Below are 24,277 nucleotides of genomic sequence, written 5' to 3'. Positions count from 1 at the left end.
GCTATATTATATCTTTTAACAATGTTACACAGGTGTATTGGTGTTTTTAACACTATAGTAATAAAGAATATTTTTAAAGGGATTATATATTGACATAAGTAAGAAGGCATATATAGCGTAAACTATAACATCAGCTATTGGGTACCAAATCTGGCAGACACCAAGTGATGCCTTTTATTATGTTCTGTGCCATTCCAGAAATGTTGAGATATCGACCCTTTGCCATATACCCTTCTCCATTATTTTGACTATGTACACCCTATACGTAGGGGGTTTTCACCCAGAAAGTGCTGCAAAATCAGTTTTCTGTCCATTTGCAGCATCCTGGCTACTGCTAGATGTTCACTCTCTGTTGTAGGTATATCCAAGACTACAGAACAACAGACTAGCCTCCACAGCGATGTGATACGTTGTGTGAATAATATCAGAATATCCAAACCCCTTGTGTTTCCCCCCTCTATTAACCTATTTAAACCTGTAATTGCCATTTCCATTGGTGATTCTACCATAATTCCCAATCAGCATGCCCGCTGTCTTGAAGCTCTATTTGATTCCAATCTTTCCTTCACTCCCTCCATCTGATCACTCGCTCATGTCACCTGCATCTCAAAAACATCTCTAAAATTCGACCTTTTCTTACCTTTGATTCTGCAAACACTCTTAGTGTTGCTCTGATTCATTCTCACCTGGACTATTGCAACTCTCACTAATCGGTCTCCCACTTATTACCCTCTCTAATCTAAACTTATCATTCTTACCCACAAAGCTCTCCATAGTTCTGCACCACGTTACATCACCTCACTCGTCTCTGTCTACCATCCTACCCATGCCCTCCGTTCTGCTAATGACCTGAGACTAACATTCTCTATAATCAATACCCCTCACTCCTGTCTCCAGGATCACTAAGAGCTCGACCACAAGGACCTCCATTGAGAACGGGGACCCCAAACTCCCTTGTGGTAATAGAGCGGTGGTGAACATGTGCGATCACTGTTCTATTCACTGTACTGTATATAGAAGTGATGGTTGCAGATCCTGACTACCACTCCATTCACAAAGTAGACTTTGGTACTTCCTTTCTCGGGATCAATGTGGGTCCCAGTAGCTGGATGCTCAGCAATCACACATTTCTCATTTATTCTGTGGATATGTGATAACATTTCAATAATGGAATAAACCCTTTAATTACTACACTGTGTTCCAAATTATTATGCAAATAATATTTTCTCAGATTTTCCCAAATTACCTATATGAATTGCAGTCATTGTAATTTTCCAGTCAAATAACTATTAGAGTACAATTGAAAGGTTTTTGGACAAACTGCCTATGATAACAGTATATTTTTTAAAAAAATAAAAAACTCAAACTGTACTCAAAATGCATGTTCCAAATTATTATGCACAGCAGAGTTTTCAACCTTTTCATTTTAATAAAGAACAAAAAAATGGTCATTTTTGAAATTATAAGCATTAGCAGGTTATTACAAACTGAAATCAAACAATTTTCAACTCAAAACTTTATTCTAGGTGATGTTACATTTGCACATAGGACCCCTTGTTCGAAAGGAGCTTCTGAACTCTCTCGTCCATTGAATTTGTCAGGTTTTGGATGGTTTCTGCTTTAATTGTTTGCATGAGGACAGAATACCCTCCCAGAGCTGTTGCTTAGATGTGAACTGCCTCCCACCATCATAGACACTCCTTTTGATGATGCTCCAGAGGTTCTCAATGGGGTTGAGGTCAGGGGAGCATGGGTGCCACACCATAAGTTTGTCCCCTTTTATGCCCATAGCAGCCAGAGATGCAGATGTGTTATGTGCAGCATGAGACGGTGCATTATCATGCATGAAATGATCTTGCTGTGAAATACACGGTTCTTCTTCTTGAACCATGGAAGGAAGTGCTGTTTGAGAAACTCAACATACATTATGGAGTTCATCTTTACCCCTTCAGGGATCCTAAAAGGGCCGACAATCTCTCTCCCCATGATTCCAGCCCAAAACATTACTCCACCTCCTCCTTGTTAGCGCCGTAGCCGTGTTTGCATGGGGTGTCCATCAACCAGCCATCCTCCACTCCATCCATCTGTGCAAATGTAACATCACCTAGAATAAAGTTTTGAGTTGAAAACTGTTTGATTTCAGTTTGTAATAACCTGCTAATGCTTATAATTTCAAAAATGACCATTTTTTTGTTCTTTATTAAAATGAAAAGGTTGAAAACTCTGCTGTGCATAATAATTTGGAACATGCATTTTGAGTGCAGTTTGAGTTTTTTATTTTTTTAAAAATATACTGTTATCATAGGCAGTTTGTACAAAAACCTTTCAATTGTTCTCTAATAGTTATTGGACTGGAAAATTGCAATGACTGCAATTCATATAGGTAATTTGGGAAAATCTGAGAAAATATTATTTCCATAATAATTTGGAACACAGTGTACTTACACCCTTCCAGCAAAATGACGTAACTGTACGTAGAGTTTACAAAGTAGTTTACAGCAATCTGGAGTACAGTTATATATAATGGATGGCACATGTGATCCATAGCAGGACTCAGGAGCCTTGTTTGGGCATTGTGTTGGGACCGAGGCTGGTGGGAGGGGTTGGGGGGGGGTGTTCTGAAATATGTCAATAAAAAGTTATCTGATCAAAACAAAAAAGTTTTTAAGTGTGAAAAAAAAGGAACAATAATCCCCTCAAATCGCAGATTAATAAAAAAAAAATATTTGTGATAAAAAAAAACTGCAAAAAGGACACATATTTGTTATTGCCACATTCTTAACTTTTCTATAAAACTATTATATTATTATTAATATTTGTATTGCACCGAAAATGCTGTTAAAAAAATATGACAAACTATACCTCCCAAAGAGTGTAATAAAAAGTGACTGATAGGTCGCAGGTGCAACAAAATGGCACCAATGAAAATGTCATCTTGTCACGCAAAAAGTAATTCCTCACACAACGTTTCTGATGGAAAATTGTAAATCTTATGTCTTTAAGAATATGGAAATAGAGAAACAAATTATTTTTTTTTTTTAACAGAGCATTTATTATACAAAAATCATGAAGCATAAAAAACCTATAAATTTGGTATCGCCATAATCGTACTGACGTAAAGGATAAGGTTAACATTATTCTTTATTTATGCAGGACAAAAATAGAATTTAATAACCCCTTTACAGCCTGTGACGTATTAGTACGCACAGGCTGTAATCCCCCGGTTCAGTGAGGGCTCCGGCGTTGAGCCCGCACTGAACCGAGCACATGTCAGCTGATTATTACAGCTGACATGTGCCCGCAACAACCGCGGGTGGAATCGCGAACCACCCGCGGCTGTTATCATGTTAAATGCCGCTGTCAATCTCCGACAGCCGCACTTCCGGGAAGAGCGTCCTAAGCCCCGCCCATCGGCGACCCCGTCACGTGATCGCGGGTCACGGATGGGTGGGCATCACAACCCAGGGTCTGCAGCAGACGCCTGCGGTTGTCATGAGCTGGTCGCTATGAGCACCACCTAGTGGTCGGCGCTCATAGCACAGGACCATTTCTGCTGCATGCAGGGGATCTGCTGATCCCCTGTATGTAGCAGAGGCGATCGGACAGTTGCTGCTTCTAGTCTCCTATGGAGACTATAGAAGCATGCAAAAAGTGAAAAAAAACGTTTTTAAGAATATAAAAAAAATTAAAAAAATATAAAAGTTTAAATCACCCCCCTTTCGCCCCATTCAAAATAAAATAATAATAAAAAAAACCTACATAGACATATTTGGTATGGCCGAGTTCAGAATCGCCCGATCTATCAATATAAAAAAATAATTAATCCGATCGGTAAACGACGTAACGAGAAAAAAATTCTAAACGCCAGAACTACGTTTTTTGGTCGCCGCAAAATTGAAATAAAATGCAATAACGGGCGATCAAAATATCGGATCTACCCCAAAATGTTATCAATAAAAACGTCAGCCCGGCACGCAAAAAATAAGCCATCAACCAGCCCCAGATCCCAAAAAATGGAGACGCTACGGGTCTTAGAAAATGGCACTATTTTTTTTTTTTTACCAAATTTTGGAATTTTTTTTCACCACTTAAATAAAAAAGAACCTGTTCATGTTTGGTGTCTATGAACTCGTAATGACCTGGAGAATAAGAATGGCAGGTCAGTTTTAGTGTTCAGTGAACGTGGTAAAAAAAATAAATAAAAAACAACTGTGGTATTGCACTTTTTTTGCAATTTCACAGCACTTGGAATTTTTTTCCCGTTTTCCCGTACATGATATGGTAAAACTAGTAATGGCGTTGAAAAGTACAACTCGTCCCGCAAAAAATAAGCCCTCACATGGCCATATTGACCAAAAAATAAAAACGCTATGGCTCTGGGAACAAGGGAAGCAAAAAACGAAAATGCAAAAACGAAAAACCCCAAGGTTGCGAAAGGGTTAAAACACAAAAAAGTGGCAACATTTCTGTTTTGCTTATATTTCTTCTCATGAAGAGTTAATAAAATTTTGTTAAAAAGTGCACTAAAATGATTTGCGTCAAATGTTATTACGTCTCTAAAAATACGGTAATTAAAAAGTTACGGATCATGCGACAAAAAAAAGAAAAAAAACAATGATTTGTCATAAAGGCAAAGACTGGCTGTCACGTTAAGGGTTTAATATAATTAGTAAAGTTTTAAAGAGGTATGCCCTGGCTGTTACACCCCCACTGATTAAAAATTGATGACATATCCTTGCGATAGACCAGTGCTTTCCATGATGGGAATAACCGTTTCATAAACCTACCTTTCCAACTGATGTATCACAGTGCAGGTCGTCAAATGTTAATGCTGTATAAATATAACCACAAAAAAACAGATAAATAATTTGCATTCTATTTCTTTGTCCGCAAAAGTTAAACATAAAATGTAATTAGATGGATGAATTAGCACCAACTACTACACCATCTCAGAATTGTAATTAAAGGGAACCTGACAGCTGATGCATACTGCCCAATCCACACATGGAGCATGTATCAGACACTGGCTGTATGATCTCACTGCAGCATTTCAGAGAGAAACATCATTTAAAGGCCGATGGGAAACAAGCCGCACAGGAGACTAGTCAGATAGGCGGTCCCCGGTAACCCACACGCTAGCAGTGACTGACAGGTCTCTCCCTCTGTTCATATATAAACGAAACCTGTCACTCCAGGCCAGCAGGAGGAAGGAGCTGCCGGAGACCCGCCTGTCCGACTAGTCTCTGGCAGCTCGGAAACAAAGTTTTTCTCTGAAACGCTACAGTATAACATACAGTATAACAGTATAACATAAACATGTTATGACTGCACAAGCACAAGGGTAGCGTACAAACCAGCATGACAAAAACCTGAACCTGACAGATCCCTGTTCAGACTGGTAAAAGCCCTACTCTGTCCGTGGTCTGTCCCTACCTGACCGCGGAGGTGGGCACCCACTCAACGGTGGCTCATCCTGAATGCCCCTAAAAGCTCCTAGAATAGCTATGTCTATGTAGCAAATCACTAAATAAAATTGGTTATACACTAAAAACTGCAACTGACCCTGCTGGTTCCTGTAGACTAGTTATCCTGACACTGCAGTTCCTAGGCCTAAGGGTGCAGAGATAGACCTAACCAAAGACTAGGAGATGGCAACTCTGGCTTAAACTGAGTAAAAGGCCGACAAGTTGCTTCACGTTCCTCCTAAAGAACCAGAGGGCAGAGCAGAGTGTGAATTACCTACAAGAAGAGAAGTGTGCTGAACAAAGGAAAGATGCCAGAGTGAGTAAAGTAAATAACGAAATACCAAACAAAGCATAAACTAAGTACTGTAAACAAATATACTGCCTGCTTCCTAATGATAAACAGAAGATAGGCGCAAAGTATAGCAAAGAAACAGCAAAGCGAAAACCCTTAGCTGGAATCTCACAGACTGGCTCCAAACATCAATAGAATGTCAGAACATCCAAATGAATCTATCACCAGCAGGAAATGCCAGCAGGGGGACAGAATATAAAGTTGCACCCAACAAGAACACAAACTCAAGAGATCAAATCCGTGAGCATGCCACAAGACTGAAATCATGCAGCCAGTGTCCTTTAAATGTTGCATGTGGATCAGTCAGCATATATCTGCTGTCAGGTTCCGTTTAAAGGAAATCTGTGAGTAGGTTTTTTTTTATTTAATCTGAGAGCAACAATGATGTAGGGGCCAAGACCCTGATTACAGTGATTCGTCACTTGTTCAGCAGCTTCTTGTAGTTTCAATATAATACAATCAGTGTTTTATCAGTAGGAGATCATCATTAGAGGACTATTGGCAGCTTATTGACAATGTACAGTATACACAGGAAGCTGCAAATCAGTGATGTGGGCGAAGTTATACACAGCTCAGCATTCTGGCCACTGCTACATCTACAGCAGAGAGGAATTCAAAACTGCACCAAGCAGTCCAGTAAGTGAAACATCACTGGAATCAGGCTATCTGCCCCTATATCATGCTGCTCTCAGATTCTGTAGCAAAACCTGCTGACAGATTCCCTTTAAATGCTGTATGCATAAGGACTGTACTTACCTCTAATTAGAGAATTCTTACTATCTGAATGATGTCTGGACTTGGGAGACTGAAGCTGCGAAGATGTTTTCTCACCTACAGGCTTGGAATGATCGATCTAAAAATAATGGTTCATTGTTAAAATTATAATAATTTTATGACGTGACCATAGAGAGGCATTTGAAAACATGACATCTTGGCACAGAATGTTATTATGTGAAACAGATTTCATTCTTAAAGGGTTAAACCAAGATAAAGAAAAAATAGTCACAGCAAATACAACTAAAAGCAGCACTTACTTTTGATACATTTGTTTGCAACCTGGAAGTGATGATATGACCATGTGACCACTGCAGACAATCATTGGCCTCAGGGGTTATGCATGCAATTATGAAACGTGACTACCAAGGTCTATATTCAGCTGCAGTGATTACGAAGAAGGACCGCCAGAGCTCTGGTGCTGGAGTAGCAGGGGATTTAAAGAGGACCTGTTCATCAGGCCAAAGGTAGCCTTTTTTGCTCTTCTTTTATTCCTGCTGAGTTTTACAGTTTTTTAAATATGCCACACAGTTCTAAAACTATTGGCTTCATTATTAGCATTATTTTTATAGTCTTTACCAAGGGGGAATTTGCACAAACGGTAATAATGCAGATCAACCTAAAGACACTCTCCCCCAGAAAATCCTGTGAGTACTGCCCCCTTGTAGGGTATGATTGGTTTGGTAATACTGACCCCAAATAGGTTGAATCTATTAATCTTTGTAGTAACTACTATGTTTCAATATCACACACATACAGTACAGACCAAAAGTTTGGACACACCTTCTCATTTAAAGATTTTTCTGTATTTTCATGACTATGAAAATTGTACATTCACACTGAAGGCATCAAAACTATGAATTAACACATGTGGAATTATATACTTAACAAAAAAGTGTGAAACAACTGAAAATATGTCTTATATTCTAGGTTCTTCAAAGTAGCCACCTTTTGCTTTGAAGACTGCTTTGCACACTCATTCTTTTGATGAGCTTCAAGAGGTAGTCAAAGGAAATGGTCTTCCAACAATCTTGAAGGAGTTCCCAGAGATGCTTAGCACTTGTTGGCCCTTTTGCCTTCACTCTGCGGTCCAGTTCACCCCAAAGACATGGTGGTTGGAACCAAAGATCTCAAATTTGGACTCATCAGACCAAAGCACAGATTTCCACTGGTCTAATGTCCATTCCTTGTGTTCTTTAGCCCAAACAAGTCTCTTCTGCTTGTTGCCTGTCCTTAGCAGTGGTTTCCTAGCAGCTGTTTTACTATGAAGGCCTGCTGCACAAAGTCTCCTCTTAACAGTTGTTGTAGAGATGTGTGCTGCTAGAACTCTGTGTGGCATTGACCTGGTCTCTAATCTGAGCTGCTGTTAACCTGCGATTTCTGAGGCTGGTGACTCGGATAAACTTATCCTCAGAAGCAGAGGTGACTCTTGGTCTTCCTTTCCTGGGGCAGTCCTCATGTGAGCCAGTTTCTTTGTAGCGCTTGATGGTTTTTGCAACTGCACTTGGGGACACTTTCAAAGTTTTCCCAATTTTTCGGACTGACTGACCTTCATTTCTTAAAGTAATGATGGCCACTCGTTTTTCTTCACTTAGCTGCTTTTTTGTTGCCATAATACAAATTCTAACAGTCTATTCAGTAGGACTATCAGCTGTGTATCCACCAGACTTCTGCACAACACAACTGATGGTCCCAACCCAATTTATAAGGCAAGTGTTAGAACCTTGCTCTTAGGTTTTTTTTCCTTTGCTGGTCACATGACCTTGTTGGCCTATTTAATCCTGCTCCGCCCTTCTGGCTTTGCTGGACTTCATTGTATATCTACTTTCTAGCTAGCCTGTGCTCAGTGTCTTGCTCTGTTAGTTTGCTTGGTCTACTGACCTCTATGTTCTATATATTTTGTTTGTTCGTCTGTCTGCTACTATTTCTGTTAGGAGGTGTCCCATATTCCTCCCAGTCCTTAGTACTTGTAGGGATTCCTTCCCCACATCTATAGGTCTCCGTACAGACTAGCTTAGGACTTTAGCAGGTCTGATCGCAGGATCAGGTTCCCTGTTACATCGTAGGGATTAAGCTGAGTTCTATCGTAGGGACAGATCTCCTCTCTTTCCTTAGCTCTGGTAGCAGAACATAACAGCAAGAAATCCCACTTATTAAACCTGACAGGGCACACCTGTGAAGTGAAAACTATTTCCGGTGACTACCTCTTGAAGCTCATCAAGAGAATGCCAAGAGTGTGCAAAGCAGTCATAAAAGCAAAAGGTGGCTACTTTGAAGAACCTAGAATATAAGACATATTTTCAGTTGTTTCACACTTTTTTGTTAAGTATATAATTCCATATGTGTTAATTCATAGTTTTGATGCCTTCAGTGTGAATGTACAATTTTCATAGTCATGAAAATACAGAAAAATCTTTAAATGAGAAGGTGTGTCCAAACTTTTGGTCTGTACTGTATATATTTGTCTTCCATTTTGCACCCAATAAGTCTTCAATCATGTTCTTCCATTAATATTAATATACCCAAATCAAGTAGCCAATAAATACAAGGCACACATTCATGTCAAAGCGTTAATCTTAAAATAGAATAGAGAATAGAGGATAACTTACTGATTGCTGGGGGTCTGACCACTGAGGCCCCCAGAGATCTTGAGAACGGTGCTCTGGAACCTGATTCTCCAGCAGTCCCATAGACAATAAATGAAGCAGAGGTCAAGCATGAAGACCTCTACTCCATCCAAGACAAGGCTCTGCAGCGCCTGGCTTACAGGTTCCACAGCCCCATTCTCAGTATCGCTGGGGGTACAGAGTGGTCAGACACCTAGAGATCACTAAGCTATTCCTTGTCCTATATAATTCCTTATATAATAATATAGATATTTAAAAAACATAGGGGACAACTCACTATTTTGAAAATAACCCTTTAAGTCAAACAGAGCTGAAGTAAGATGGATTTGGCTTCTACAGTTTTCTACAGAACAATATACATGTGGATTGATGAGGTTGAGTATGGACAACTTTCTGTAAGCAGCTGAGAACATACATGTCTTACTATAAAAGGAGGTCTTGTCTCGGCATCAGACTTGAACTCATAATTGCCCAGGTGTAGTTGAGCGAGCCGCTGCTGATTGTCTTTGTTCAGTTCACACATTCGCCTTCGTGTATAGGGTGATGGAGATCGGGACTGTGAAGACCTAGTAGGGCTGCTGTAACGCTTCTCCGGACAGGAGTAACTTTTAGATGGACTCTTTGACCTCCTATTACGAGAGTTCTGCAAAGATCTCCGGGATTGTGTCTTCATGGACTAGACAAACAAAGCAGTGCAGAAGAAAAGGCTTCTGGAGAATACTGGTTAAGTGCTCAAAATATAGGGTGCAATAGTTAAAGAGAACCTTTCACATGGTACATGCAGTCCTATCTGTTGGCAGATTGTTATAGAGCAGGTCAGTGGGGAAGATGTAGCACTTTACTTGTTATGTTTTAGAGTCCAGTGCGCGGTCCTACTTAGAGATGGACAACTATTTCTGTATACAAGGATGCTGTCAATCACTGATTAGGACTGATTACTGGACAAAAACATGGAAAGAGCAAGGATATAAATAAAAAAAATACAAATTACGAGATTTATTCCTACGATACTATAAATCAATCTGTTCAGTGACTTTTGCTCTATGACGTGCTGCCCACAGATCGGATGGCATGTATAATGTGATACCCAAAAAGTAAATAATAATTTGCAACGACCCAATATTCACTCCATACAACATACGTCCGATTGTTTCCGGGAACTATTTGCCGTTTCTTTGATGGTCGTCGTAGTGGAAAACTCAATTTTAGGTACAATTCCCTTTAAGAAAAGGAAATAGAAAACGGGGTTCAAAATAATATGACTTTTCTATAACACAATTTATGGGAACTGACACAGCCATGAAAACGACGATACGATGAAAAGTTACAATATAAATTTATATAGCCACAAATAAATTGCATTTGTATATAAATATCAGGTATTAAAAAAGTGATATTTAGAATATACAATATGTAACATAGTAACATAGTTTTTAAGGTTGAAGGAAGACTAAGTCCATCTAGTTCAACCCATAGCCTAACATGTTGATCCAGAGGATGGCAAAAAAAAAACATGTGGCAAACACTAAGCTCAACATTGGGGAAAAAAATTCCTTCCCGACTCCATACGACAATCAGACTAGTTCCCTGGATCAACGCCCTATCAAGGAATCTAGTATTTATAACCTGTAATATTATACTTTTCAAGAAAGGCATCCATGCCCTTCTTAAATTTTAATAGTGAATCACTCATTACAACATCATGCGGCAGAGAGTTCCATAGTCTCACTGCTCTTACAGTAAAGAATCCGCGTCTGTGATTATGATTAAACCTTCTTTCCTCCAGACGTAGAAGATGCCCCCTTGTCCCCGTCTCTGGCATCAAAGTAAAAAGATCAGTAGAAAGGTCTTTGTACTGTCCCCTCATATACTTGTACATAGTAATAAGATCACCCCTAAGCCTTCGTTTTATCAAACTAAATAACCCCAAGTGTAATAACCTGTCTTGGTATTGCAGACCTCCCAGTCCTCTAATAACCTTGGTCGCTCTTCTCTGCACACGCTCTAGTTCAGCTATGTCTTTCTTATACACCGGAGACCAGAACTGTACACAGTATTCTAAGTGTGGTCGCACTAATGACTTGTATAGAGGTAAAATGATGTTCTCATCATGAGCATCTATGCCTCTTTTAATGCATCCCATTATTTTATTTGCCTTTGCAGCAGCTGCCTGACACTGGCCACCAAACGTGAGCTTGTCAGCCACCAATACACCCAGGTCTTTTTCAGTGACAGTTTTGCCCAGTGTTTTACAATTAAGCATACAGTGGTGGCCAAAAGTATTGGCACCCCTGCAATTCTGTCAGATAATACTCAGTTTCTTCCTGAAAATGATTGCAATCACAAATTCTTTGGTAATATTATCTTCATTTAATTTGTCTTCAATGAAAAAACACAAAAAGAATTGTCCTAAAGCCAAATTGGATATAATTCCACACCAAACCTAAAAAAGGGGGTGGACAAAAGTATTGGCACTGTTTGAAAAATCATGTGATGCTTCTCTAATTCGTGTAATTAACAGCACCTGTAACTTACCTGTGGCACCTAACAGGTGTTGGCAATAACTAAATCACACTTGCAGCCAGTTAACATGGATTAAAGTTGACTCAACCTCTGTCCTGTGTCCTTGTGTGTACCACATTGAGCATGGAGAAAAGAAAGAAGACCAAAGAACTGTCTGAGGACTTGAGAAACCAAATTGTGAGGAAGCATGAGCAATCTCAAGGCTACAAGTCCATCTCCAAAGACCTGAATGTTCCTGTGTCTTCCGTGTGCAGTGTCATCAAGAAGTTTAAAGCCCATGGCACTGTGGCTAACCTCCCTAGATGTGGACGGAAAAGAAAAATTGACGAGAGATTTCAACGCAAGACTGTGCGGATGGTGGATAAAGAACCTCGACTAACATCCAAACAAGTTCAAGCTGCCCTGCAATCCGAGGGTACAACAGTGTCAACCCGTACTATCTGTCGGCGTCTGAATGAAAAGGGACTGTATGGTAGGATACCCATGAAGACCCCACTTCTTACCCCGAGACATAAAAAAGCCAGGCTGGAGTTTGCCAAAACTTACCTGAGAAAGCCTAAAACGTTTTGGAAGAATGTTCTCTGGTCAGATGAGACAAAAGTAGAGTTTTTTGGGAAAAAGCATCAACATAGAGTGTACAGGAAAAAAAAAGAGGCATTCAAAGAAAAGAACACGGTCCCTACAGTCAAACATGGCGGAGGTTCCCTGATGTTTTGGGGTTGCTTTGCTGCCTCTGGCACTGGACTGCTTGACCGTGTGCATGACATTATGAAGTCTGAAGACTACCAACAAATTTTGCAGCATAATGTAGGGCCCAGTGTGAGAAAGCTGGGTCTCCCTCAGAGGTCTTCCAGCAGGACAATGACCCAAAACACACTTCCAAAAGCACTATGAAATGGTTTGAGAGAAAGCACTGGAGACTTCTAAGGTGGCCAGCAATGAGTCCAGACCTGAATCCCATAGAACACCTGTGGAGAGATCTCAAAATGGCAGTTTGGAGAAGGCACCCTTCAAATATCAGGGACCTGGAGCAGTTTGCCAAAGAAGAATGGTCTACAATTCCAGCAGAGCATTGTAAGAAACTCATTGATGGTTACCGGAAGCGGTTGTTCGCAGTTATTTTGGCTAAAGGTTGTGCAACCAAGTATTAGGCTGAGGGTGCCAATACTTTTGTCTGGCCCATTTTTGGAGTTTTGTGTGAAATGATCAATGATTTGATTTTTGCTTCATTCTCTTTTGTGTTTTTTCCTTGCAAGCAAATTAAATAAAGATAATAAGACCAAAGAATTTGTGATTGCAATCATTTTCAGGAAGAAACTGAGTATTATCTGACAGAATTGCAGGGGTGCCAATACTTTTAGCCACCACTGTATAATTTTACATTTTATTTCCTCTGCCCAAGTGCATTACCTTACATTTATCCCCATTAAAGCTCATTTGCCATTTATCAGCCCAAGCTTCTAGTTTACATAGATCCTCCTGTAATATAAAATTGTCCTCCTCTGTATTGATTACCCTGCAGAGTTTAGTGTCATTTGCAAATATTGAAATACTACTCTGTATGCCCCCTACAAGGTCATTAATAAATATGTTAAAAAGAAGGGGGCCCAATACTGACCCCTGTGGTACCCCACTGTTAACTGAGACCCAGTCTGAGTGTGTTCCATTAATAACCACCCTTTGTTTCCTATCACTGAGCCAGTTCTTAACCCACATACATATATTTTCCCCTATCCCCATTGTTCTCATTTTATGTATCAGCCTTTTGTGTGGAACCGTATCAAAAGCTTTTGAAAAGTCCATATACACAACATCCACTGCATTTCCTTGGTCCAGTCCGGAACTTACCTCTTCATAAAAGCTGATCAGATTAGTTTGACAGGAACAGTCCCTCGTAAACCCATGTTGATATTGGGTCATGAGGTTATTCTTCTTCCGATACTCTAGTATAGCATCTTTTAGGAAACCCTCCAGGATTTTACCCACAGTAGAGGTTAAGCTTACCGGCCTATAATTTCCAAGTTCAGTTTTTGTCCCCTTTTTGAATATTGGCACCACATTTGCTATACGCCAGTCCTGTGGTACAGACCCTGTTATTATGGAATCTTTAAAGATTAAAAATAATGGTCTATCTATGACATTACTTAATTCCTGCAGTACTCGCGGGTGTATCCCATCCGGGCCCGGGGATTTGTCAACTTTAGTGATTTTTAGACGTCGCCGTACTTCCTGCTGGGTTAAGCAAGTGACATTTAATGGAGAATTTTTGTTATCACTAATCATGTTTTCTGTCATGCGATTTTCTTGTGTAAATACTGTTGAAAAAAAATTATTTAGCATATTGGCTTTTTCCTCATCCTCATCCACCATTTCACCCAGACTATTTTTAAGGGGGCCAACACTATCAATTTTTAGTTTCTTACTATTTATGTAGTTAAAGAATATTTTAGGATTATTTTTACTTTACTCTCAAGCAACATGCAGAAGTAGTGCTGTTGCTTCCAAAGCATCCAGCAACTGTTACAAATAAAACAAGCACAGGAGACAGGAAGTGTTGTGCTTCAGAAGCATCCAGCAACTAGAGGGGTTAACATAGACACAGGAGACAGGTAGTGTTTTAGCAGATCCCCAGGGGAATTGTGGAGAACTTGTTATTGTAGTCTGGCTGAAGCTGAAGAGAAAGGTGCTGTATTATCTGGATCTGACAGAAGGCAACTGAACAGGATTCAGATCAGGAGAGAAACTAAACACAGGTCAGATAAACTCCCTGAACTAACAGTGCAGAGTATTATTGGGCAGGAAGATAAGAACTGGAAGGAATTGTTTCAGAGGGATCATCTCCCTCATCAAACACCCCCCCCCCCCTTCATCTCCATGCAGGATAAAGAATGCTGTGTACTATTGTGTCCTTGTGAAGGAAACACCTGTGGTTGTGTATGCATAGAAGTGTGCTGCTAAGAGATCTAATCTATGTGGAATTATGCTACTGAAGAGACTGTAATACTGTGCCTTGTTAAGAAAGTACTGTATTGATACAGGAGTCGGTTGCTCAAGAAACACAGACTGTACAGTAATGAAAATTGTGGCTGTAATATCCCTGAATTACACTGGCCGTGCTTCAGATTAAATTCCACTGTTAAACTGTTGAAAAAGACTCTTGTTAGATGTGTCTGATCGGTAATTGAATCTATCGTGTGCCTGAGAGAAGCTGCAGCCTATGGTCGCCCTGAGTAATGGTTCCCCCAGGATTCCAAAGAATTCATGAAACCCGTCTCGCCTTATCTGAACCTAGCAGCGTGCATGTAACAAATATATTATGTATGTGGACTTATTGGCAATGCTCCATGGGAAAAAATAATGCAAATTAGTTTTCTGTCATGAGTAAAGAACACTGTTTTGCCAGTTCTACCTATTGAAAGCAGCTATCATGTAAGTCAATGTTTGACCCACTAAAGGGAATCTGTCACCAGGTTTTTGCCACCTAATCTGAGAGGAGCATAATATAGGGGCAGAGACCCTGATTCCAGTGATGTGTCAATTATTGGGATGTTTCCTGTAGTTTTGATAAAATTACAGTTTTATCAGCAGGAGGAGCTTGAGGACAAGTAAACCTGCTATCTTGTAGCCCCACCAATTATTAGAAGCTTTTTGCCTATGCACAGTGTAAACAGAAAGCTTCCAATCAGTGGTGTGGGTGGGGTTATACAGAGCTCAGCATTCAGAACTGGTAGATCTGCAGCAGATAAAACAGTGATTTTAGCAAAATTTCTACAAAATTGCCCCTACATCATGCTGTTCTCAGATAGGCCAAAGGCGTAGAGGGGCCTATTAAATGCAATACTTCAGTCTTAAAGCAGTCCAATCAAGATAAATAAAGTATAGATGCCAATAAAATCAATATTTATTTCAATTCATTAAAACAAGTATAAAAAACACCGTATTAAAAAAGGAGAAGTAAATAGAAGGATCCCACAGTCAGTAGGTTGGGAGTATAACCAAGGGTATAAGCAAGGAAATAAACAGGTATCAGCACAAACAAGGACAATATAAAGGCACAAAGGGCGTATCCAATCAACCAGAGAAAATCTATAAAGTGTCACATGCAATGGAAAAAATAATACAGCAATTAGTGATAATTGATAGAAGGGGAGAAACAGTTGTGGCCATAATTGATGCATCTCATAGATAAAGAGTGTGGCAATAAGTTTTATTGTCCTCTGATTGAGGTAATATCGGTATTACCGTATAAGTGATTGATATAAAAAACTTTCACACTCTTTATCTAGGAACTGCTCCAATATTTCTTGCCACAATTGTTTCTCCCCTTCACTTCCCAACCACTGAGGACTCTCAAATTTTAATATTTTTCTATTTAGTGGTTAACACGGTACACAGATGTAGCGTCGGCGTCCCTGCCTCCTGCTAGGCAGGGACGCCGTTCCCCTCACCTCTCCGCTCCGTGCCCGGCGGCTTCCTCCCGCTCCCGCCGTCTTTCAAGAGTTGGTCAATGACATCTTCCGTGACCTTCTCTACTCCTGCGTGGTGGTGTACCTGGACGACATCTTGGTCTTCTCTCCGGATCTCCTCACTCACCGGAAGGACGTTCGTCAGGTTCTACTCAGGCTCAGGCAGAACTACCTCTACGCTAAATATGAGAAGTGCCTCTTTGAGCAGACCTCGCTTCCGTTTCTGGGCTACATAATCTCTCAGACCGGCCTACGAATGGAGCCTGAGAAACTGTCTGCCATCCAGAAATGGCCCCGACCAGAGGGGTTGAAAGCTATTCAGCGGTTCCTGGGCTTCACCAACTACTACCGCCTCTTCATTCCGCACTTCTCTTCCCGGACTGCCCCTATCTCGGCGCTCACCCGTAAGGGCGCTAATCCCAGAGAATGGCCGCCTGAAGCAGAGGAAGCCTTCCTTTCCTTAAAACAAGCTTTTTCCTCCGCCCCTGTGCTGCATCGTCCGGACGGTAACAAACAATTCTTCCTAGAAGTCGACACTTCCTCCTCCGAAGCCGGAGCGGTACTTACCCAAAAGTCGTCTTCCGGAAGAATGGTAACCTGCGGCTTCTTCTCCAAACTCTTCTCCTCTTCTGAGCGCAATTATTCTATAGGAGACCGAGAATTGTTGGCCATTAAGCTGGCACTGGAGGAGTGGCGTTACCTGCTCGAGGGGGCTCTTCACCCGGTAATAATTTACACGGACCACAAGAACTTGGCTTACCTCCAGAGTGCCCAGAGACTTAACCCGCGCCAAGCCCGGTGGTCCTTGTTCTTCGCCCGCTTTAATTTCATTCTTCATTTTCGCCCGGCTGACAAAAACATCAAAGCTGATGCCTTGTCCCGATCCTTTTTGGTCTCTGATCTTGAGGAGGAGCCTAAACACATCATCGACACCGCCAAAGTAATGCAGGTGGCCCCTGTGAATCTAAATCGTCTACCACCCGGTAAGACGTTCGTAACTGTACCTGATCGTGAGAAGGTTCTACACTGGGACACTCGTCCAAGCTAGCTGGCCACGCTGGTCAGAAAAAGACCCTCCAGCTTATTACCCGGCATTACTGGTGGCCTACCCTGCACAAGGACGTAATAGACTTTGTTTCAGCCTGTGTGTCCTGCGCCCGCAACAAGGTTCCGAGACATCTGCCAGCCGGCCGTCTCCTTCCTCTTCCTGTACCCGCTGCCCCGTGGCAGCATATAGCTATGGACTTTATAACGGACCTCCCTGTCTCTGCCGGTTGTACGGTCATTTGGGTGGTCGCTGACCGCTTTTCCAAAATGGCTCACTTTATTCCCCTGCCGGGTCTCCCGTCGGCATCAGAGTTAGCTAAAGACTTTATCCATCATGTCTTCCGTCTTCATGGTCTTCCTCTCCACATCGTATCCGACCGAGGGGTTCAGTTCACCTCTCGCTTTTGGCGAGCCATGTGTAAACTGCTGGGGGTCACCTTGGACTTTTCTTCTGCTTATCACCAACAGTCCAATGGCCAAGTAGAACGGATCAACCAAATTTTAACCAGTTTCCTCCGGCACTTTGTTAATGCTCACCATTCCGACTGGGTGGATCTTTTACCGTGGGCCGAATTTTCCTACAATAATCACGAGAGCGAATCTTCCTCCAAATCCCCGTTTTTTGTAGTCTTCGGTCAGCATCCTCGGATCCCGTTTCCCGTCTCCACCTCGGTGGACAATCCGGCTGCGGAATCTCTCGTTAACGAATTTTCCTCCATTTGGGAGAGTACCAGATCCGCACTTCTTCAGTCATCCGAGCGGATGAAAAAACAGGCTGACAAAAGACGTCTGGATCCACCACAATTCCGTCCTGGAGATAAGGTCTGGCTCTCGTCCAAATATGTGCGGCTCAAGATTCCTTCCTACAAGTTAGGGCCTCGGTTCATCGGCCCACTGGAAGTTATCAAACAAATCAACCCGGTGGCCTATAAATTGAAACTCCCGGCCAATTTGCGGATTCCTAACTCCTTCCATGTATCTCTACTCAAACCCGTGGTACTTAACTCTTTTTCCAAGTCTACAGGTATGCCTCCTGCTCCGGTTTCCGCTGAAAACGAGTTTGAGGTAGAGAACATTCTGGCCACCAAAAGGGTAAGAGGAAAGTCCTTTTATCTAGTGGATTGGAAGGGGTTTGGTCCTGAGGAGAGAACATGGGAGCCCCGGGAGAACATCCATGCCCCTCTCATCCTTGATAAATTTCTCTCTGGCCTAAAAAAGGGAGGGCCTAAAGGGGAGGTACTGAAGCGTCGGCGTCCCTGCCTCCTGCTAGGCAAGGAAGCCGTTCCCCTCACCTCTCCGCTCCGTGCCCGGCGGCTTCCTCCCGCTCTGCTGGCAGCGCGCGCTGCTTCCCGGCCTCTGTGCTTAGGGCGCGCTCCCCCTCTCTTAAAGGGGCCGCGCGCGCCGTCCTAAGGAGTCCCCGGCCAATGGCCGGAGGACCTCACCATATATAAGGCACCTCCTACAAAATGGAGGTGCCCGAGCAATGTTGTTGCAAAGCCTTTCAACCCTTTCAGCCCTCAGGTCCCGTTACCAGATACCTGCCAGTTACCTGCCAGATCTCTGCTTGATACCTACCTGATTCCTGTCTATCTGCTTGCATTCCTGCGGTCCGACAGTCTGCCTTCCAACACCTGTCAGTCTGTCTATGGATCTGCCCGCCCGCTCACCTGGGAGCGCTCACCTGCTACCAGCCTGCTAGCCTACCTGGAGGCTCTGCCGTCACTTGCCGTGACCACCTGCCTGTCCAGAGACTCCTGCCCGCTCACCTGGGAGCGCTCACCTGCTACCTGCCTGCTAGCCTACCTGGAGGCTCTGCCGTCACTTGCCGTGACCACCTGCCTGTCCAGAGACTCCTGCCCGCTCACCTGGGAGCGCTCACCTGCTACCTGCCTGCTAGCCTACCTGGAGGCTCTGCCGTCACTTGCCGTGACCACCTGCCTGTCCAGAGACTCTTGCCCGCTCACCTGGGAGCGCTCACCTGCTACCTGCCTGGTAGCCTATCTAGAGACTCTTTCCCTGCTGTCACTTGCCGTGACCACCTGCCTGTCTAGAGACTCTTATCCTGCTGTCACTTGCCGTGACCATACGTCTGTCCAGAGACTGTCCCCGTCACTTGCCGTGACCTCCTGCCCTTCTACCCAGAGACTGTCCCTGTCACTTGCCGTGACTACCTGCCCGCCTTCCCTGGGAGCCACCCGCTTCCTTACAAGGACTGCCCCTTTGTATAGTTGCTCAGAGGTTCCACCTCCCAGACCCGTTACAACAGATATATTTTACTGTATCAAATTCTCCTAGTCAAGTACTATTATCCCCTTTCCGCCATGCGCCGTATATATACAGCACTGCGGGAGCTGAGTTCCCGCAAAGAGCAGTATATATACGGCGCAGTGATCGCTCGGGCTCACGCTGAGCGCCGCCGTGATCACATGCAGGTGTCAGCTCTATTTGAGAGCTGACACTATTCAGCAACGCCCATGATCAGTGCTAGCACCGATCGCGGGCGTTTAACCCCTGTGATGCAGCTGTCAATAGTGACAGCGACATCGCAGGGCATCACAGAGGGAGTGAGCTCCATGACTGCTTCCATCAGCACAACGTTATGCGATCACGCTGTGCTGATGGTCTCAGAATAAAGCGATGCAAAAAGAATTATTTTTTCTATAAAATAGTTTTTATTGTGTATACGTGCCAAAACATTAAAAAAAACTATAGAAATGTGGTATCACTGTAATCGTACTAACCAGAAGAATAAAGCTGCCTTATCAATTTTACCACATGCAGAACGGCATAAAAAAATCTCCAAAAAACAATTCCTGAATTGCTGGTTTTTGTTCATTCTGCCTCCCAAAAAAACAGAATAGAAAGTGACCAAAAGATGTCATTTGCCCGAAAATGGTACCAATAAAAAAGTCAACTCGTCCCGCAAAAAACAAGCCGTCCCATGACGGTTGGCAAAAATATGGAAAAATTATAGCTATCAAGATATGGTGATACAAAAACTTGTTTTTACAGTAAAAAGCATCTTTTAGTGTGTGACAGCTGCTAATCATAAAAACCCGATATAAATCTGGTATCGCTGTAATTGTACCGATCCGAAGAATAAAGTCGCCTAATCACTTATACCGCATGAGGAACGGCATAAAAAATAAATAAAACCAATTCTTCACCTTCTGTTGATTTGTTCATTTTGCCTCCCAAAGATCACAGTAAGGCTCTTAAATTTATCCTGCGCGCTGCATTGAGCTCTTATACAGGGGTTTCCGTGTAAATCTCTGAAATACGTGATTCAGACGGACACCCCGGCAGAAGATTCCCTATAATGAGGCAGATGGAGGCACTATGGACGCTGTCTGGCCTATGATCTGGCAGTGTCCATCTTTTTATTAGACGTGCATAAAAGTGCTGTCGGCCACAGTTTTGTGCAGTTCTAAAAAGAAGGACGACACTGAACAGAGGCCAGACAGAGTCCAGAATAACTCTGCTGCCTCTATATAGTGAAACCTCAGGGGTTTCATCCGAATCACGTCACTTGGAGATTTAGATGGAAACCCCGATATAAGTGCTCAGCGTAGAGCGCAGGATAAATGTGATCCCAAATGTTATGTAAAATGTTCCCAATAAAAGCTTCAACTCCATTTACAAAAAAGGAAGTCCCCACTCAGGTCTGTCATCCGTTAATGGAAATATAAGGGGCTTCCACATTACTGGTAGAACAAAGGCTCTGGAAAATCAAAATGGCTCCTCGCCCTCCAAAAGAAATCCAGCGAATTCTGCATCCCAAGTCCAAATGTCCCCCTCCCTTCTGAGCTCCACAGTCTGCCTAAACCACAGTTAGCGTCCACATGTTTGGCATTCCTGTAGCGATGAGAGCCAGCCTAATTTACAGGTGCATGTCTCCAGAAGCACAAGCTGGGCATAACGTACTGGTCAGTAGAACATACTGGTCACTAGAACAGCAGTTTGAAATCTTCACTTAGTAACATCCACTGCTGCTTGTTTCTGGAAAACACCCATGGAGTCACTACACCTGTAGATAAATTCACAAAGGGGTATAATTTCCACAATGGTGTCAGGCACATCAGGGGCTCTCCAAATGCAACATGGCGTCCGCTAACTATTGCAGCAAATTTTTCATTCAAAAAGTCAAATGGCGCTCCTTCACTTCCAAGTCCTGCCGTGCGCCCAAACAATAGTTTTCCTCCACATATTTGGTATCTGCGTACTGAGGAGAAATTGCACAACAAACTGTATGGTGCAATTTCTCCTGTTACCCTAGTGAAAATGCAAAATTTGGGGCTAAAATTTTTTGGGGGTGGAAAAATGTGATTTCTTTATTTTCACGGCTCAAATTTATAAACTTCTGTGAAGCACCTGGGGGTTCAAGGTGCTCACCACACATCTAGATATGTTCCCTGAGGGAGTCTAGTTTCCAAAATGGTGTCACTTGTGGTGAGTTTCCACTGTTTAGGCACATCAGAGGCTCCCCAAACGCAACATGGCGTCCGCTAATTATTCAAGCAAATTTTGCATTCAAAAAGTCAAATGGCGCTCCTTCCCTTCCGAGCCCTACGGTGCACCCAAACAGTAGTTTTCCTCCACATATTGGGTATCTGCATACTCAGGAGAAATTGCACAACAAATTGTATGGAGCAATTTCTCCTGTAACCCTTGTTAAAATGAAAAATATGGGGCTAAAAAACATTTGTGTGGGAAAAATTTGATTTTTTTTTTTATTTTCATGGATCAACATTATAAACTTCTGTGAAGCACCTGGGGGATCAAGGTGCTCACTACACATCTATATAAGTTCCCTGAGGGGTCTAGTTTCCAGAACAGCGTTACTTGTGGGGGGTTTCCACTGTTTAGGCACCTCAGCAGCTCACCAAACGCGACATGGTGCCCGCTAAATATGCCAGCAAATTTTACATTCAAAAAGTCCAAGCTCGTTCCCTTCCAAGCCCTGCTGTGGTTTTCCCCCACAAATTTTGGGGTCCATTTTCTTGTGTTACTATTGTGAAAGTAAAGAAAAATTGGGTCTAAAGTAAATTTTTTGTGAAAAAAGTTAAATGTTTATTTTTTTTTTCCACATTCCAAAAAATCCTGTGAAGCACCTGAAGTGTTAATAAACTTCTTGAATGTGGTTTTGAGCACCTTGAGGGGTGCAGTTTTTAGAATGGTGTCACTTTTGGGTATTTTCTGTCATATAAACCTCTCAAAGTCACTTCAAATGTGCTGTGGTCCCTAAAAAAAAATTGTTTTGTAACTTTAGTTATAAAAATGAGAAATTGCTGATCAATTTTTAACCCCTATAACTTCCTAACAAAAACAAATTATGTTTCCAAAATTGTGCTGATGTAAAGTAGACATGTGGGAAATGTTATTTATTAACTATTTTGTGTGACATATCTCTCTGATTTAAGGGTATAAAAATTAAAAGTTTGAAAATTGCAAAATTTTCAAAATTTTTGCCAAATTTCAGATTTTTTCACAAATAAACATAAGTCATATCAAATAAATTTTACCACTATCATGAAGTATAATATGTCACGAAAAAAACAATCTCAGAATCAGCGGGATCCGTTGAAGAGTTACAGAGTTATTACCTCATAAAGTGACACTGGGCAGAATTAAAAAAAAATTGTCAGGAAGGTGAAAACAGGCTTCGGGGTGAAAGGGTTGACTTACCAGCTGGCTACCTACAATAGGTGGCACTAGCGAAATAGCTTCCTTTCCTTTTGGTAGAAAGCTAAATCACACATAAATTAATGTGGCTATTAAATATGTTGCTAATTTTTGGGATTCGATTTGCACAAATCCAGCAACATACTGGATTCTTCTGGGGCCGCGGGTGAGGATAAATGACCCGCACAAATTACCGGAGAGCTGCAGTGGTGGCATAAGGAGTCAAGTGAAAGTTTAGGACAGTGAGTATGAAGTTTTTTTCTTATTTTTTAACCCCCTGGAGAAGGTGAAGAAATTGTTTTTGGATTTTATTTTTAATTTCTCCACGTACGAGAAAATCGGATGACCCAGTCATACCACACTGTGGTTAGAGTCCCCAACCTTTGCGAGCCACAAATGACAAATAGTGTTGAGGCAGACGTTATGTAATCAATTTTCAATTTCTTTAAAAAAAAGAGACAATGAAGAAAATGTGCCTCCCACCTTCCCCAGGTTTTCCGTAAATTACAATTCTACTAAATTCAGAACATTATGACTGAAAACCTGCCCATATATGAGGAAATCAGTCGCCTTTTCTCATTTTTCCTTTCTTTTCTTTCACTTTTCTATTCCATTGCAAAGGATATTTTAGCAAAATTAACAATAGGACCTAAACCAGTGAGTGATACGTTTTTGGACATGATATGTCTTCACTTTTTGCAGACAATGTAAGCGTTCCATAGTCTTTTCTATAGTATACACTGCTTACAATCTAGAAATGGAAGCACAAGGAGGGTCAGATACAGTAGGTCAATGTCAGACAGAGACCAGTAAGTGCTCAGCTTATCTCTTCCGTGCTGAGATGGAAGTGTATAGTGATTTACCATCTCATTAAATAAGCCACCAAACCATAATATCCTACTGTGGCATGACTGAGGTCTAGCAAGCGGGCAGTAAATTAAGGTGTAAGTGCTACTTGGATGAGAAAAAATTACCGCAGTAAATAATGTGACACATCTGTTCAGTCAAGGACATAACATCTTCTGAACATCTCAGGTAAAAAGCTGACTTCAGAAATCAGAAACCAAACGATATTCAGAAAAGCAGGAAATCTGCATGGTACGCAAATAGAGGGGTTTATGAGATCAATAGAGTACAGAGCAGGCGATTCCCCGACTGATCCTATACTGTTAAAGGGAATCTGTCAGCAGGATTGTGCTGTGTAAACCAAGAGCAGCATGATGTAGAGAAAGAGACCCTGATTCCAGTGATATGTCACTTACTGGGCTGCTTATAAAATAATGGTTTTATTAGCAGGAGATTATCATTTGAGGACTAGTAACCCTGCTGCCAGGTAGTCAA

At 42.0% G+C, this 24,277-nt stretch overlaps 1 protein-coding gene across 3 annotated transcripts in view; it reads right to left on the bottom strand.

Annotated features, from left to right (window-relative positions):
* The window catches only part of SPATA6L (spermatogenesis associated 6 like), a 93,413-nt gene that overhangs the window by 27,054 nt on the left and 42,082 nt on the right, over positions 1-24,277 (bottom strand). For 2 of the 3 annotated variants that reach the window (XM_073669132.1, XM_073669135.1), the window contains exons 7-10: positions 10,360-10,437; positions 9,634-9,894; positions 6,574-6,670; positions 4,788-4,831 (exon numbers count right to left, since the gene is read on the bottom strand). In XM_073669132.1, coding sequence (XP_073525233.1) covers positions 4,788-4,831; positions 6,574-6,670; positions 9,634-9,894; positions 10,360-10,437 — 480 coding nt within the window. The remainder of the gene's footprint in view (positions 1-4,787; positions 4,832-6,573; positions 6,671-9,633; positions 9,895-10,359; positions 10,438-24,277) is intronic. The other variant, XM_073669140.1, reaches the window with a different exon arrangement.

Source organism: Phyllobates terribilis, unplaced genomic scaffold (assembly GCF_046119375.1).
Source record: "Phyllobates terribilis strain yellow unplaced genomic scaffold, ASM4611937v1 Scaffold_1__5_contigs__length_1240528914, whole genome shotgun sequence".
NCBI classification, from domain to species: domain Eukaryota; kingdom Metazoa; phylum Chordata; class Amphibia; order Anura; family Dendrobatidae; genus Phyllobates; species Phyllobates terribilis.
The sequence above is the reverse complement of the archived record's forward strand: the minus strand, read 5'-3'. Positions and strand labels throughout refer to the sequence as shown.